Source organism: Bos indicus x Bos taurus, chromosome 4 (assembly GCF_003369695.1).
Source record: "Bos indicus x Bos taurus breed Angus x Brahman F1 hybrid chromosome 4, Bos_hybrid_MaternalHap_v2.0, whole genome shotgun sequence".
NCBI lineage: Eukaryota > Metazoa > Chordata > Mammalia > Artiodactyla > Bovidae > Bos > Bos indicus x Bos taurus.
In genome coordinates, this window is record NC_040079.1 from 43013124 (window position 1) to 43029894 (window position 16771).

Sequence of the window (16771 nt, forward strand, 5' to 3'; positions counted from 1 at the left end):
GCTCAGCAGTTGCGGTGCGCAGGCTCTCTGGTTGAGGCACGTGGGCTTAGTCGCACTGTGGTGTGTGGGGTCTTAGTTCCCCAACCAGAGATCGAGCCTGCATCCCCTGCATTGGAAGGCAGATTCTCAACCGCTGGACCACCAGGAAAGTCCCCTGAAATGCATTTTATCACTTTTCTTTTTCAATCTGGGATCCAATCAAGGTTTACTTTTGCAACTGGTTATTGTATCTCTTTAGTCTCCTTTAGTCTACAACAGTCTTTGGCCTTTTTTCCCCTTGCATTGAATTTTTTTTAACGGTTCAGATAAGTCACATTGTAGAATGTCCCACACTCACCTGGCTGATCCCTCCTAGCATTGCTCAGTTTTCTCCTTTATCTCCCATGTGTCCTGTCCCTACCAGGGAAGTCTAGAGCTTGATTAAACATTCCTGAGCAGAGGAGATCATAATTTTTATCTGTTCTTCCCCACAAGACTGTGAACTCCGTGAGGGCAGGGACCAGATATCTCCTGTATCCCGATTTATTCCGACGCCCAGAACATTTGTCAACGAGATTAAGGCAGAAACAAATAGGGTGGATGCAAAGCTGCCTGTGGGAGGTGCTGTGGCCTGGCCCACACTCCCCAAGGGCTGTCACATCTGCCCATTGCTAAGCATCTCACAAGCACACTGCGCTCTTGTTGGCATCTTCTCCATTTAGGTGTCCAGGGGGCATTTGCAGGTTTGATTAAGGAAGAGTTCTGCCCTCTGCTTTGATGCTTGATAGCAGAGCAAGACCTAGATGTGGTAACCTTGCCCTCCCCTGGAGAAGCAGCTTCCTTCCTGGCTCCCCTGAAGCTCCTTATGGCCCCTTCCGGTGCTGAGACCCTGGCTGGCTTCAAGGGGCTGTCTCCTCTGTCCTGCTCTTCCCTCCTGCTGCTGGATGTGGACGGGGGTCAGGACTGGACCAGGAGGTGAAGGACGGTGGAGCAAGCTCCGCCAGATGGACTGGCCAACCGACCCTGCTGACATCAAAAGAGACCATGTGACCTGAGCTGGTGTTGTTTGGTGTTTCCAGTCTGTAGCCAAAATCCCTCCTGACTGCGATGGAGTGGGACCACAGAGCCCAAGTTCTCCAGAGGTTGGGGTCTGCTCTTTTTCCCCAGGAGCCCATATAAGAAGAGTCTGAAGTGGAGCTGCTGCCTACTCCCAACAGTGTCACTTGACTTTCTTCTGCTTGACTTTCTTGCAACCCGAGCAGGAAATGCTGCTTTTGTATAGAAAATACACACTCATGATAAAAAATAAAACACCAAGGCAACAGGAACCCTCATTCACAGCTGGTGGGAATGCAAAATAGTCCGTCCACCTTGGAAAACAGTTTGATGGTTTCTTATAAAACTCAACACGCTCCTACTACACAATCCAGCAGTCAGACTCTTTGGTATTTATGCAAAGGAGTGGAAAACATGTCCACACAAACTTGCAGAGATGTTTATAGCACCTTTATTCACAATTGCCAAAATCTGGAAGCCACCAAGATGTCTTTCAATAGATGAATGGATAAATAAACTGTGGAACAATCAGACAATGGAATATTATTCAGCACTAAAAAATAAGCCATCTGTTGTACACCTGCAACTTTTATAATATTGTGCATCAACTACACTTCAATAAAATTTTTTAAAAAAGAAATAAGCAGTTGAACTACATAGAGGAAACTTAAACACATATTACTAAGTGAAAGAGTCAACCTGAAAAGAATACATACTGTGTGATTTTCACTATATGACATTCTGGAAAAGACAAAACTATGGAGACAGTAAGAAGATCAGTGGTTGCCAGGGGTTGGGGGCTGGGAGATGAACAGGTGAAGCACAGGGGATTTTTAGAGCAATAAAAATGTTCTGTGTAATCCTTAACAGTTCAGTTCAGTCACTCAGTCATGTCCGACTCTTTGCAACCCCATGAACCGCAGCACACCAGGCCTCCCTGTCCATCACCAACTCCCGGAGTTTACCCAAACTCATGTCCATTGTGTCGGTGATGCCATCCAACCATCTCATCCTCTGTCGTCCCCTTCTCCTCCTGCCCTCAATCTTTCCCAGCATCAGGGTCCTTTCAAACGAGTCAGCTCTCTGCATCAGGTAGCCAAAGTACTGGAGTTTCAGCTTCAACATCAGTCCTTCCAATGAACACCCAGGACTGATCTCCTTTAGGATGGACTGGTTGGATTTCCTTGAAGTCCAAGGGACTCTCAAGAGTCTTCTCCAACACCACAGTTCAAAAGCATCAATTCTTCGGTGCTCAGCTTTCCTTATAGTCCAACTCTCACATCCATACATGACTACTGGAAAAACCATAGCCTTGATTAGACGGACCTTTGCTGGCAAAGTAATGTCTCTGCTTTTTAATATGCTGTCTAGATTGGTCATAACTTTCCTTCCAAGGAGCAAGTGTCTTTTAATTTCATGGCTGCAATCACCATCCACAGTGATTTTGGAGCCCAGAAAAATAAAGTCTGACACTGTTTCCACTGTTTCCCCATCTATTGCCCATGAAGTGATGGGACCGGATGCCATGATCTTTGTTTTCTGAATATTGAGCTTTAAGCCAACTTTTTCACTCTCTTCTTTCACTTTCATCCAGAGGCTCTTTAGTTCTTCTTCACTTTCTGCCATAAGAGTGGTGTCATCTACATATCTGAGGTTATTGATATTTCTCCTGGCAATCTTGATTCCAGCTTGTGCTTCTTCCAGCCCAGCGTTTCTCATGATGTACTCTGCATATAAGTTAAATAAGGAGGGTGACAATATACAGCCTTGACGTACTCCTTTTCCTATTTGGAACCAGTCTGTTGTTCCATGTCCAGTTCTAACTGTTGCTTCCTGACCTGTATACAGGTTTCTCAAGAGGCAGGTCAGGTGTGGACACTTGTATTTATATGTTTGTTAAAACCCATAGAAGGGACTTCTCTGGTAGTCTGGTGGTTAAGACTCTGTACTTCCAAAGCAGACGGAACAGACGGTTCCATCCTTGGTCAGGGAACAAAGATTCCACAAGACATCAGGCATGGCCAAAAAAATCCCCAAATCCCATAGAATATACAACACCAAGAGAGAACCCTAATGTAAACTGTTTGGGTCAGTACAAGGTGTTGATGCAGTTTCATCAGCTGTAACACATGCACTGTTCTGGTAAGCGATGTTGATAATGGGGGAGGCTGGCAGGGCAGGGGATGGGTGGGTGGGGACAGGGAATGTACAGGAAATGTCTGTACTTTCCCCTCAATTTTGCTATGAGTCTAAAACTGCTTTTAAAAATAGTTTCTTTTTAGAAAGTCTGTTAAAAAATTGACGTCTTATGTATTATTTGTAAATACAATTCTTAGTTATTGTTACTGACTTAAAAACAAAGCAGAACAAGGACTTCCCTGGTCATCCAGTGGCTAAGACTCCAGAGCAGAGGGCCTGGGTTCGGTCCCTAGTCATAGAACCAGATCCCATAAAGCTGAAAATAAGACCTGGAGCAGCCAAATAAGTAAATAAATAAATGACTTTAAATAAATCAAGTCTCTGCCTTATGACACAGGCCGTCACTGGGTCTGGCTCCACTGACTGTTGTCTTTCTAGATGATGGGTCACTTTATCTAGTGTTTTTTTTTTTTTCCTTTTCCTTCTTTTTTGTGTCTATATTTAGAGTTCTCCAGAGAAACCGAATCAACAGGAGATACGTATATTTGTTTGTTTATTATGAGGAATTAGCTCACTTGATTATGGAGGCTGACAAGCCCCAAGATCTGTGGGGTGAGTTAGCAAGCTAGACATCCAGGAGAACCAAAAGCGCAAGTTCCAGTCCAATGGCAGGAAAAAGTCAATGCCCCACTTCAAAGGCAGTCAGGCACGAGGCATTCAATACTGAATTCCAGACACAGTGTGTAAAGAGCAGCAGCGGCTGAAGTAAAGGGTCAGGACACCCAGGAAATGGAACATCCTTGCTTGTCAGCTGTTGGGCTCAGCCTGCCTGGCCTGTGGGTGAGCTCTGTTGCGGCGTTAGATTCAGTTCAGCACAGACAGCCGGACTGGGCCTTCCTTTGCTGGAATCGGCATCTGAGTGTGTGAGCGTCTCTTGCAGCGGGCGCTGGGCCCCTGCACCGTGGGGGGTGGTCTCACTCTGCTCTTTCACCTCCTGGTGCAGCTGGCCATGTCCTGCTGTCAGGACATAGAGGCCCCACATGCCTGTCCTTCAGGAGGTCTTGGCTCTCCTGCCACATCCCCAGTGGCACGTGGTGTCAGGGCTGGCATGGTTACTCTCAGGCTCCAGGAGCCCCACATGCTTGAGCCTCAGACCCAGGTCTCACTCGTTGTCCCCTCAGGGGCAGACAGTCACTGCCGGGTGCTTACTGCCAAGCCTCTGTCATTGGAGGGTCCCTCAGGCCCCTGTTCCTCCCCCAGAGCCTCAGGTAGTCTCCATCTCCTGGACCAGCCTCCACTCTTCCTCATGAGCACTTGGTGATGGCCTTGGAAAACAGGGGGTGTGTGTAAAGTTCCCTGTGCCCAGGGCTGCCAGGCACCTGATGCTTTGCCACCAAAAGCAGTGGCAGAGCTGACTTCAGGAGCTGCTGCTTGTAACCCCCATACCACCACCCAACCCCTGAACTTGGTTTAATATTCTGCTGTCTCTGTCCTGGAACCCTTGATAATTTTTTAACAAGGGGCCTCACATTTCATTTTGCTCTGCGCTCTGTACATGATGGGCTTCCCTGATGGCTCAGATGGTAAAGAATCTGCTTGCAATGCAGGAGACCTGGGTTCGATCTGTGAGTCAGGAAGATCCCCTGGAGAAGGGAATGGCAACCCACTCCAGGATTCTTGCCTGGAGAATCCCCATGGGCAGAGGAGCCTGGTGGGCTACAGTTCATGGGTCGCAAAGACTCGGGCACGACTGAGCAACTAAAACAACAACACAACCGTATGTGCTGTAGCTGCTCCTGGGCAGTGGGCTGAATGGTCCTTGCCTCAGTTTCCTCTGCTGGCTCTGCCTTCACCTGCTGCAGTTCTGCCTTCAGCATTAGAGAAAGAGGCCTGGATGGTCACCACAGGGACTTGGCAGAAATCACCCCAGGAACCTGGAGAACTGGGCTGTGTGGGTAAAGTGACCTTCCCTTTCTGGTAGGACTCAAATACAAACCCAAACTGAGTGTGACTTATCACACAGCCAAAGATGAGATCAAGATAATGGCTACCGCCTGGGAACTCAAAAAAATTCATGACACTATCAACAGAATGAAAAGGCAACCTACAGAATGGGAGAACATATTTGTAAATTATATATATGGTAAGGGATTAATATCCAGAATATGTAAAGTCTTCCTAAAACTCAACAACAAAAAGCCAGACAACTCACTTAAAGAATAGATTAGGCTTGAACAGATATTTCTCTGTTCAAGGAAGACATATAAATGGCCAAAAGCACAAGAAAAGATGCTCAACAGCACTAATCATTAGGGAAATGCAAGTCAAAACCACAACAAGGCACCGCCTCACACCCATTAGGACGGCTCTTGTAAAAACAAACAGAAAATAACACGTTGGTGAGGATGTGGAGAAATTGGAACTGTTGTGCATGGCTGGAATGAATGAAAAATGGTGTAGCTGTGGAAATGGTGCAGTATGGAAGTTCCTCAAAAAATTAAAGCAGTATTATTGTCTGATTCAGAAATTCTACTTCATAGAATATGCACGAAGAGATTGAAAGAAAGGACTCACCAATGTTCATAGCAGCGTTATCCACAATAGCCAAAAGATGGAAGCAACCTAAGTGTTCATGGATAGAAGGATGGATAAACAAAGGAATATTATGCAGCTACAAAAAAGAAGGAAATTCTGACACAACCTGAATAGAGCTAGAGGACATTATGCTAAGTGAAATAAGCCAGTCACGGAAGGACAAATACTGTATGACTCCACTTATGTGAAGTTTCTAGAATAAGCAAATTCATAGAGGCAGAAAGCAGATCTATGGGTGCCAGGAGCTGGGAGTGGAAGATGGGTAGTTAGTGTTTAATGGGGACAGTTTCAGTTTGGGAAGATGAAAAAGTTCTGGAGATGGATGGTGGTGATAGCTGCATAGTAATAGGAATGCACTTTATGCCTGTAAACTGTACACTTATTAGTTAAAATGGCAAACTTTATGTTACATATATTTAACAGGATTTAAAAAAATTTTAGGATGTGGCATGACAGTGAGTAGCACAGGACCCAGAGCCAGGTAGAATGGGCATCAACCCTGGCTCTCTCTCTCCAAGAAAGTTACTCAACTTCTCTGAGCTTGTCTCCTCTTGTGAAAAATAGCGAAAATAATAGTACCTACTTCAAAGGACTGCTGTGAGAATTAAATAATGATCTTAATAATGGCACCCAATTCCTCCTGAAATCCTGACTTAACTATCGTAAGCCATATTTATCCATATTTATCCTTTGGTTACTGTGCCCTTTTCTGTATTAGGGAAATGCCCCACCTTCTGAGTGGGAAATACATGAGAACACCAGACACCACTTTTCCCAGCCTCCTGTGATCCGGGGTGATTGGGGAGATTGGAATGATCAGGGCTCCACTAAGCAGATGCAATCCCCACTGTGCCATCAGATCCAACATTTCTGGTGGGGGTGGGGCGTGGTCCTCCCCAGCCAGGCTGAGTGGGGTTTCTCCCTGTGCCCTATTGTGCAGGTTTCCTGAGGACTGAGAACGCCCCCATCCCTCCCAGTCTATCCCTTTTCTGCTGGGTGACAATAATTGGTGCCTTGGATGCTGCCTGTTATCTCCCAAAGCATCCATTTTGCCTTCCTTCTTACTAACAGAAGCCGGGTGGCTCGGTTGGCAATGTGCCCAGATCAAAATATTCATCTTCCTGGATTCCTGCAGCCAAGGGTGAAAGCCACTGGGCGGGGCTCCTGGGAAAGCTTAGCCAACAGGATTGTGCTGGCGTAATTCTCGGGCTTCTTCCCCTTTCCCTTTCTCCCTCTTCCTTAGTCTTCGCAGCAACCAGACTATCTTGAACATGAACTTGGGGCGATGCAGGAGGGGAGGGGAGGGGAGGTGGTGGCACCATCCGGAACTGTGAAGTGACAGTCCTGAGGACAGAAAACCAAAGGCCCTAGGGCCCTTGACATGTAGACTGGAGTCCTGCAGCTTCTTTTTTATGTAAAAAAGCCACTCAGTGTTTGTTACATTTTATATTTGTTTTATTATATTTTCACAACTGATATTTAACTTATTAAACTATCATTTTAAAACCTAGTTCTTTAGCTTGTACATCATATTAGTCTCTTTATAAACATGGCAGATTTGAATTCTTTTACTACATCTTCCAACATTTAAACTGCATTTATAGGTGTAATACATTTGGTTTCCTTTTAAAGTACTTAATTGTCCAAATTAGCAAAGAAAAAAACCACCTTGAGCAATAAATAGTTCTAATAGACTTTCGGATATGTTGAACCTAAAGTTCTCTTAAATGTTTAAACACCATATATAAACTTTATAGTATTTCCATTTCAAACCACAAGTCTAAATCACTTTTTAACTACAGAATTTTAAAAGCAGTTGCTGGGTGGAAACAAGGAATTACTAAAAAAGGGTACAAGGTACTTGGGGTAAGGGACATGTTCTAAAATTAGACTGTGGGGATATTTGCACTGCTCTGAATTTGCTAAAAAATTACTGAATTGTATGATTAAAACAAGTAAATGTCATGGTATGTAAACTACATCTCAATAAAACTTACACACCATGAAATTCACTTGTTAAAAGCTGTTAAAAAAGAAATGCAGGGACTTCCCTGGCAGTTTCTGAACCAGTTAAGACTCTGAGCTCCCAATGCACTGGGCCTGAGTTTGATGCCTGGTTAGGGAACAAGATCCCACATGCCCTAACTAAAAATCCTGCATACCACAACTAAGACCTGGCGCAGCCAAATAAATTAAAAAAAAAAAAAAAGGAAATGCAAGGAATCCCCTGGCAGTCAAGTGGTTAGAGCTTTGAGCATTAACTGCGGAGGGAATGGGTTCGATTCCTGGTCAGGGAACTAAGATCCCTGCATGCTGGGCAGTGCAGCAAGGAAAAAAAAAATTGCATATCTAAGTCAAAGAGAGAGAGAAACCTACTGCATGTTTTAACACCTGACTCAGATCAATAATGGCCAGGCTGGCCTGGCTGCAGACAGACTCCTTTTGGCCTGCCGCAGAGGCCCCCATCTTGGTCCTGCACAGAAAAGTCGGCCTTCCTTTCAATTTGAATGAATCCTCAGCTAAATAAACATCTTTTCTGTCCGCATCTGATCATCTCTGTATGTGGTAGGCATTCTGAACTCCTGTATAGACTTCCCAGGCCCACATAACTCTCAGGGGTGGGAAAGTGGTCCTGCTGGAATTTCGACCATTCCATGCAGCTTTCCTAACTTCTAACCACAGCTCAGTAGGCCCATCTACTCAGCGCCACTCTGATCAGCGCCCTGCCCTGGATTTCTATTGTTGAAACCGGCTCCTGCCTGAGGTTTCTCCTGCTTGCCACTGAACACATTCTGAACAGCAGGATGGGTACCTGGGGCTGAGAGCTCAGAACCCTGCAGCATGATGGGGTCAAATGCCAGCGATCATAAAGCAAATGAATCTCAAGTTTATAAATGCGAGGTCCCTGGAGGCCTTGGCTAGGGCAGCTTGGGGTTAAGGGTGGGAGCAGGAGTCTGATGACATGTATGGAGTGGGGAGTGATTGGACAGATCACAGAAGCGTGGACTACTCTTGCGAGTGAATTAGGAGGGAAGAGGAGGGTGGCAAGGATGTGGTCTTCAGGGACTGGTGGATAAGGAAGATCCAGGCAGCCAGAAGAGCTGCAGGAAGCTCTTTTCCTCTAAGGGGGAAAGGAAGAGCAGCCATGGAGCTAGACAGCCTGGATGGGCCTGGATAGATGTGGACAGGAGCGAGGATGGAACCAGCAAGGAGTGAGGGTGCGGGCAGGCATCCTCCGCAAATGGGTGGACAGTATGATGGGGCTGAAGTGAACGTCTTCAGCTCCTGAACGATGATTTTCAGTGAGGAGCTGCTTGTCAAGTGGCTGGATGATTACTGATGCCTGAGTGGGATGCAGAGTCATTAGCTCTGAGCAGTGTGTGCAAATTAATTAACAACCCCACTGACGAGTCGCACTCCAGGGCCTGCTTTTGTTTTTGTTTAAGCAGTGTGGCATGTGAGATCTTAGCTTGTCCACCAGGGACTGAACCCTTGCCTCCTGCCGTGGAAGACCTGAGGACCACCAGGGGAGTCCCCAGGGCCAGGTTTTGGTTGGCCCCTTCTTCATGGATTTATGCATTCATTCAATACGTGTCTTCTGAGTTTTGAAGCTGCAGAGCAGACCCAGTACCTCTGGGAGACCTAAGGAAGATTTCCCATGGGGACCACAGGGTGAGGTTTGGTGGCACAGGCCACAGGCAAAGAAGGAGTACTGGAAAGGCAGGGTGGGGGTGGCAATGAGAAACTCAACGTGGCAGGAAAAATCCCAGTCAGGAGGCTGAAGAGCAAGTTAAGACCAGACTATGAAGGGGCTGCCTGGTCACTATGGGTGACCAAGAGGTTGTACAACTTGGGAGTTACAAAAGCAGATTACTTTGCGAATGACCATTCTAGAAATAACAAGAAAAACCTGGGCCAAGTAACCAGTTAGGAGGCTACTGCAAAAGGCCAAGCCAGAGTTGTTGCGGTGGGGAGGGAGAGCAGGCCTAGGGGACGGGGAGGCCTGGGGAAGAGGGGTAGGTGGCAGAGCTCTGTCTGAGGGTTTATTCTTGAGGAGAGACCCAGTGGGCAGGGAGGAGCCACCTGCAGCTCTGGAGTAAATGTGGGCCTGGAGCTTGGTTGAGAAGTTACCTGAGAATCTGAGCCATGAGAGTGAATAAGGTTGACCATAGCCAATGTGTAAGGAAGAAAACAAGATCATATATATGACTATGACAGGACAAATGTGTGGAACAGTTCAAGAGGAAAAGGTCAGGGTTGGAGAAATGGGAGAGAAAAGTCCAGCCCATCAAGGAAGCAGGAGGTTGTGCCTGATGGAGAGTCATATCAGGGAAGATGAGGCCTGGAGAAAGCCATGGGTATGTGGGTTGTGATGTCACTGCGGGTCTCAGCAGAAGCCACGTGGCAGAAGCACAAATGAGGCCCTGGGCAAGAAGTGCATATGAGACAAGTTACCATCTTCCGTCATCTACCATGAAAAAAAAGTAGCCTGTTTTTATAATTTTGAATAACCTGACCTTTCCCTGTTACATTCTCTCTAGAGATATTTTTGAAGCAAGCATTTGTTTATAATATGCTCCATGGACAAAGTCACAGACTTCTGCTTACCAGTTGGTGGTTGGTATAGTACACCTCCAGCTAACCAGATCAGGGCTCTGTTGAATTCAGTTGGATTTGCTTTTGGTCAGAATCATCCAAATAAGGCACTGGACGGCCTCACATTCCTGAGGTTCTATGTCTGCTCAAATTTTACTCGGTAAGGAAGTCCTATTCAAGAGATAATACTAATAAAGGATCCCCTACAACACTGGCTCCCCCTTTAACAAACAAAACACGTGCATATTTATTTTCTTGAGTGTACATATGGTATACCTGTGTGAAGTGAGAGGATGGTAGTAAAGAGAAGACTAGACTTTGAATAGTAATGTGAGGGAACCCATAAGTGATGCCCTTACTATTCATTCATTTATTTCTTAGGAGGGGTTCCTAATTGCTTTAAGATTCAGAGTGAAGGAGATAGAAGCTGAGAGAGTTTACCCCTGAGGGTCTTGGGTCATTTTTTCTGTACCAGATAAGGACAAGCAGCTTCCTTAGGGTCACAAAGCAAAAGGTGATGTGGAATGAGCAAAAAAAAAGGCAGTTCAGTTTCCAGTTCTGGCTTTGTTAATACTCCTAAACTGGTTATTCTGAGCAAGCTATTTAACATGGAAGATGCTCACTTTCCACTTTTCTGTAAATGGGGATTATGGGGTGGTTGTGAGAACAAAACCACACTCTATAAACTCTGAGCACATGTAAGCTCACAATGCCATTATTAATAATGATGGCATGATGCCAGACACTGGATTTCATCAGTCATAAATTCTCATTTGCTTCTCAGATCCCTATCCTGGTTTTGCAGATGAAGAAACTAAGTTTCAGAAATACTAAATAACTCTGAATGTTGCAACTAAATGTTGGAGGATATATAAATTTTTTTCTCAAGGTTTTCTGAACAGAAGACCAGGGTCATATAAGTGCATTTAGTACTAGTAATAAAAGCATTATTAATATCTTTGACTAAGGGAATTCATTTTTAAGTTGTGCTTTGTCTTTCACCCAGAACTCAATTCTGCCTCTGAAAGACGGGGTGCGGGGTAGAGCATTTAAAAGATTTAAAAGGAAGGCAAAAGTGCGCAGTGTGTCTTTATAGATAAGTGTCTGCCAGCCTCTTGCTTTAATGTCTTCCTCCTGGAGAAAATTCAAGTAGAGTGTACAAGATATTTTCGGAAAGTAGGACAATTTGGAAACATTTCATAACCTCTCAGACTAGAAGGGAGAGGGGGAAGCAGAGAGGGAGGTGACTGGGCCTTAACCTCATCTGCAGTGAGAAAATGGTGATGGCCAAGGCCACCTAGCCTCCCAGAGAGGCGCGCTCCCTGGACCCCAAGCGACCTTGGCGGGCGGCGCGACCTTGAGGCCTTCGTTCGCCTCAGTTGCCCCCTCTGAGCAATGGGGAGACGTCCTGGTCGCGAGGCCGGGCAGGTCCACGGCCCTCCAGCTCCCACCGGCCCACCAGGACCATCAGCACTCCCGATCCCCATCCCCATAGCAGTCGCTAGCGCGCGACCTCACGCCGCAGCGCGGAGACGGAGCCCGCGGGCGGGAACCTGCCCGCATCGCCCAGCACGCACGCGCGTCTCCGGTCCTGCCTCTAGGGCGCCATCTCTACTCATAGGCCAGCCATGCCGTCATTTCGACTGACCCGTGGTCGCGATTGGCCAGAGATGAGGCGCGCGACCGGCTGTAGGCGGGGCTTGAACTGGCTATAAAAGAGGAGGGCGGCGGGGCTCGTGCTGCCTTGCAGACGCCGCCACCTCGGAGCTTCCCTTGCCGTTTAGCCATGGTCAACCCCACCGTGTTCTTCGACATCGCTGTCGACGGCGAGCCCTTGGGCCGCGTCTCTTTTGAGGTTGGGGCAGGCGGCGACGAGCCGGGTGGGCCCGAGCGGGCGGCGAGGGGAGAGGCCGAGTAACCGGGTGCGGGCACCCTGCTTGAGGAACGCGGGCGGCGCGGCGCCATTTCCTGATGAGGGGCCATTTTGGGAGGCCGGGGGCGGTGGGTAGACAAAGGCGGGGCGGGCGGGGGAGGGGCGGCCGCGCCCTTCCGGCAGCGCACGTGCTCGGGCTGCTAGCTGTTGGTCGCCACGCGGGACCGCAGGCCCCAGAGGGTCGACAACGCCCTAAACGGAAGGCAGACGCCGGCCCCAGGCCGCTGCCACGGTCGCGAGGCCACTCTCGAGGCTCGGAAGCGGCTCCCTTCGCGCTGACGCGACGGTCGCACCTGAAGGCTGCTTTTCCCGCCCCGGGCGCGTCAGGGTCGGTGGGGTTAGCAGTCTAGCCTTGGTCCCGGAGGACGCCTGCTAGTTCAGGGTTGGGTTATAGGGCTGCGGGTCTGGCAGACTCTAGGGTTTCCCCAGATGTCTTTAAAATCTTGAAATGTAAAAAGAGGCCCCTCGTGCCCTTCCCGGCCCCCACCCCGAGCGGAAATGCACAGGCGGCCTTCCCTCCGCTGGCGCCGAGGCCCGCCTTCCGCTGCGGTGACGGTGGGTGGGTGGGTGGGTGGGAGGCGCCCGGGCTCCTCCCGGTCGTCGTCCTGCAGAATGGGCTAGTCCAGACTGGCTCCGCGGCAGGGCACCTCTGATGGTTTCTTAACTAGTTAGAGTACTTATTAATCAGTTTGTGGTTACAGCAAGGTAGCTAAGTTACTCAGCCTGCTCTTGAAACGGTAAATGCGATTCCGTTCCAGTTAACCGGTAGGTCTTGAAGTGTCCAGTCGCTAAATCGTGTCCAACTCTGACGGCATGGACTGCAGCACGCCAGGCTCCTCTGTCCTGCAGTCTCACTTAGGGTGTAGCCCTAAGTGGTTTTATCCTCCTTAACGACCTCTCAAAAGCTGTCAGTGGTTAGTTTTAGGATCTTATCCCAAGGATGGATAGGCCCCCATACAGATCATGAGGGCAGAGGGTTTCCAGTCATGATAACTGTCCACGTTGGAGACACACAGAAGACGCCTAAACCCTGTTAGAGAAAACATTAGGTCCTATTGAGTCTGTACCCTACTCGTACTGTAGTCAGAGCTAAGAATTGGTAAGGGCCCATGTGGAAGCTTGCCCTGAGGTAAAACTCTATGGAGAAATAATAGATCCTATTGATCTACGCCCCACTTTTATCTGTAGTCAGCTGATAATTGATTGGGAGCCACGTGGAAACTGCCTAAGCCTTACGCTTCCTAGCGTGTCTCCGGTTAGCCAGACGGCTTAATGGAAATGAGATAGGAGCTCTTGGCATATCCATTGGTGAGAATAGAGATGGAACTGCCAGTACGGACTTTTAACTTTAGTAACGGTTTACCAGGGAAGCGGTTGACTACAGGATTTGAGAAACGTTAGACTTAGGAGAGACCGTATGTTTTACATACAATACTTAGAAGCTAAGTAACTAGATCTAAGAAACATACAGGATTTCAATAGATGATTTAGTCACAGATCTCTGGAATAGTTCATAAAATATTTTAAAGGGTTTGTTTAAGCGTGATGTTTAAGCATTTTTGGCCAGAATGTTTTTTATATATGCAGGAAAGGTTTGAAGCAGTTGTACTAGAAACCAATCTTTATTTTTTACCCCACTACTAGGTAAGGGACCTGGAAACCAAGAAGTGACTGCTCATCCAATCCATAAAGCTATGTTAACAGATTGGAGGTAGTAGCATTTTCATTACCAGTGACTGAAATTACACCTGTTTACTCCCTGATCAAGCAGGAGTACTTGCTATTCCTGAAAATCTTGTCCTTAGGTTCAAACTGAAGTTGGGGGAGGTGATGTACATTTGAGAAGCCATATATCTGTTCAGAAGTAGGTGTGATAACACGTAAAAGTTTTAAGTCACTTTTTAGAAGCCTCACACTATTTGAGTCATTGCTGGTTCTGGATTTTTGGCACGTCTTTGGGTCTCATGTTGCTAACCCAACACCACAGGACTTAAGGCTGTCAGGAACAGTTCTTATTTGGGATTCAGAGCAATTACTGAAGAAGGATTATGTTCTTGTGAGAAAACGAATTTATGATTCAGAAACCCCTAAAGACAAGGGTACTAAGCAACAAAATATGCAAACAGATGTTGTTAATTAACTGTCATTTTTGTCTTACAGCTGTTTGCAGACAAAGTTCCAAAGACAGCAGGTTAGTTTAACAAAGGTATTCTGATTATTAACTTCTGTGTGTGTGTGTCTCCCTTTCTGTCCCTATATATATGTATATATACTTTTATTTTAACAGAAAACTTTCGTGCTCTGAGCACTGGAGAGAAAGGATTTGGTTATAAAGGTTCCTGCTTTCACAGAATAATTCCGGGATTTATGTGCCAGGTATGAAATAGACTGATACTTACTTGGGTTGTCTTAATTTAGGATTGAACTAGAATACTCCAGAATGTGTATATATGGTTTGTCTGCACTGGTGCCAGTCTGCTGTTAAACTTTTCTGGTGCATTTGTTTGTTTTATGATTTTGCACTGATAGGATGCCATCTAAATTGCTATAGTTCTATAATGTTATTTAAAAAAATATGTGCACACATGAAGTGCTGTTCTACCATTTTGGTTCCAAGTGACCTTCTAGTTTTATTTATTTACTATTCATTTATTTGGCTGCACTGGGTCTTGGTTGCAATGTGTGGGATCTAGTTCCCTGACAAGGAATTGAACCTGGATCCTCTGTACTGCAAGCACTGGACCACCTGAGAAGTCCCTTGACCACCTTATTTTGAACTTGAGTCTTAAAGTTTGAATCTTGTAGACATGGCATGTTTTCTGACTGTGTCCAAAAGTGACATGTTTCTCTTTATGTTCACAGGGTGGTGACTTCACACGCCATAATGGTACTGGTGGCAAGTCCATCTATGGCGAGAAATTTGATGATGAGAATTTCATTTTGAAGCATACAGGTCCTGGCATCTTGTCCATGGCAAATGCTGGCCCCAACACAAATGGTTCCCAGTTTTTCATTTGCACTGCCAAGACTGAGTGGTAAGACAGGAGATGGCAAAGGCACCCTTTCCCTGCTGTTGCCTGCTCTAAGGTAGTGGAAGGGCATGGACCATAGTGAAAATTTCTAGTGTGCTTATAGAAAGTAAGTGGAGATACTCTAGCAAAACAGGGCATTTAGCTGCTTGTTTTAGTTACAAGTGGTGCTTTTATCTAATTTGCTTGTGATTTGTTGGTTCTTTTTAAGGGATCCGTTCTAAAATTAGGATTCTTAACAGTGGAGACTCTTTATGTTTCTTAGACTGGCCTAAAGCAATCTATTGGTGTTGCCAACTTTTTTTAGGTAGAAGAATAAAAATGTTTCCAGTATTTAACATCTCTGGTCACAGGTAATAATGTTTTTTATTCTGTTCTAGGTTGGATGGCAAGCACGTGGTCTTTGGCAAGGTGAAAGAGGGCATGAATATTGTGGAAGCCATGGAGCGCTTTGGGTCCAGGAATGGCAAGACCAGCAAGAAGATCACCATTGCTGACTGTGGACAAATCTAATAAATTTGACTTGTGTTTTACTTAAGCACCAGACCATTCCTTCTGTAGCCCAGGAGAGCACCCCTTCACCCCATGTGCTTGAAATATCCTATAATCTTTGTGCTCTTGCTACAGTTCTTTGGGTTCCATATTTTCCTTATCCCCCTCCAAGTTTAGCTGGATTGCAAAGTTAAATTTATGATTATGAAATAAAAACTAAACAATTATCTGTCTTTGTTTGCATTAGAGTATTGATGTAGGTTTCATTTTAAGCAGCAACAGGTTACTTCTAAGACAAAAGTTGTGTTTAGAATCAGCTTTTGTTCAGTTGCTAAGTTGTGTCTCATGACCCTATGGACTATATTAACATGTCAGGCTTCCTTGTACATGGGATTTCCCAGGCAAGAATACTGGAGCAGGTTGCCATTTCCTCCTACCCAGGGATCAAGCACATGTCTCCTGCCTTGGCAGGTGGAGTCTTTACCATCAAGCCACCAGGAAAGCCCCAAATCTGCTTTATTAAGGTACAGTTTCTTTACAATCAGTGTCTTAATGCTATTCTCCCCCAACCCCACCATGATCTAACCTAGGTTTTACATATTTGAAAGTTGCTCAGACATGTCCGACTCTGCGACTCCATGTACTGTAGCCTATCAGGTTCCTCTGTACGTGGAATTCTCCAGGCAAGAATACTGGGATTCTTCCCTACCCAGTGTTTAAACCCAGTTCAAGCATTGCAGGCAGATTCTTCACCATCTGAGCCACCAGGGCAGTCCCTAGTTTGCTGTGTGTTCAGTTGCTCAGTAGTGTCCTATTTGCAGCCTCATGGACTGTAACTCACCAGGCTCCTCTGTCCATGGAGTTTTCCAGGCAAGAATACTGGAGTGAGTTACCACTTACTACTCCAGGGGATCTTCCCAACCCAGTGATGGAATCTGCATCAGTGGATTCT

At 46.3% G+C, this 16771-nt stretch overlaps 1 protein-coding gene across 2 annotated transcripts; it reads left to right on the top strand.

Moving 5' to 3' along the window:
• The first annotated feature begins 12061 nt into the window (after positions 1–12061).
• PPIA (peptidylprolyl isomerase A) lies at positions 12062–16052 on the top strand. Of its 2 annotated transcripts, XM_027539267.1 has the most exons (6): positions 12098–12220; positions 13943–14009; positions 14459–14489; positions 14586–14674; positions 15161–15333; positions 15708–16052. In XM_027539267.1, the coding sequence occupies exons 4-6, from the start codon at positions 14666–14668 to the stop codon at positions 15838–15840; spliced, it is 315 nt and encodes a 104-aa protein (XP_027395068.1). In that variant the 5' UTR covers positions 12098–12220; positions 13943–14009; positions 14459–14489; positions 14586–14665; the 3' UTR covers positions 15841–16052. The 2 variants fall into 2 exon arrangements, with proteins under 2 accessions (XP_027395066.1, XP_027395068.1); XM_027539265.1 differs by lacking the exon at positions 13943–14009 and having other exon boundaries at positions 12062–12220.
• Positions 16053–16771: the final 719 nt, after the last annotated feature.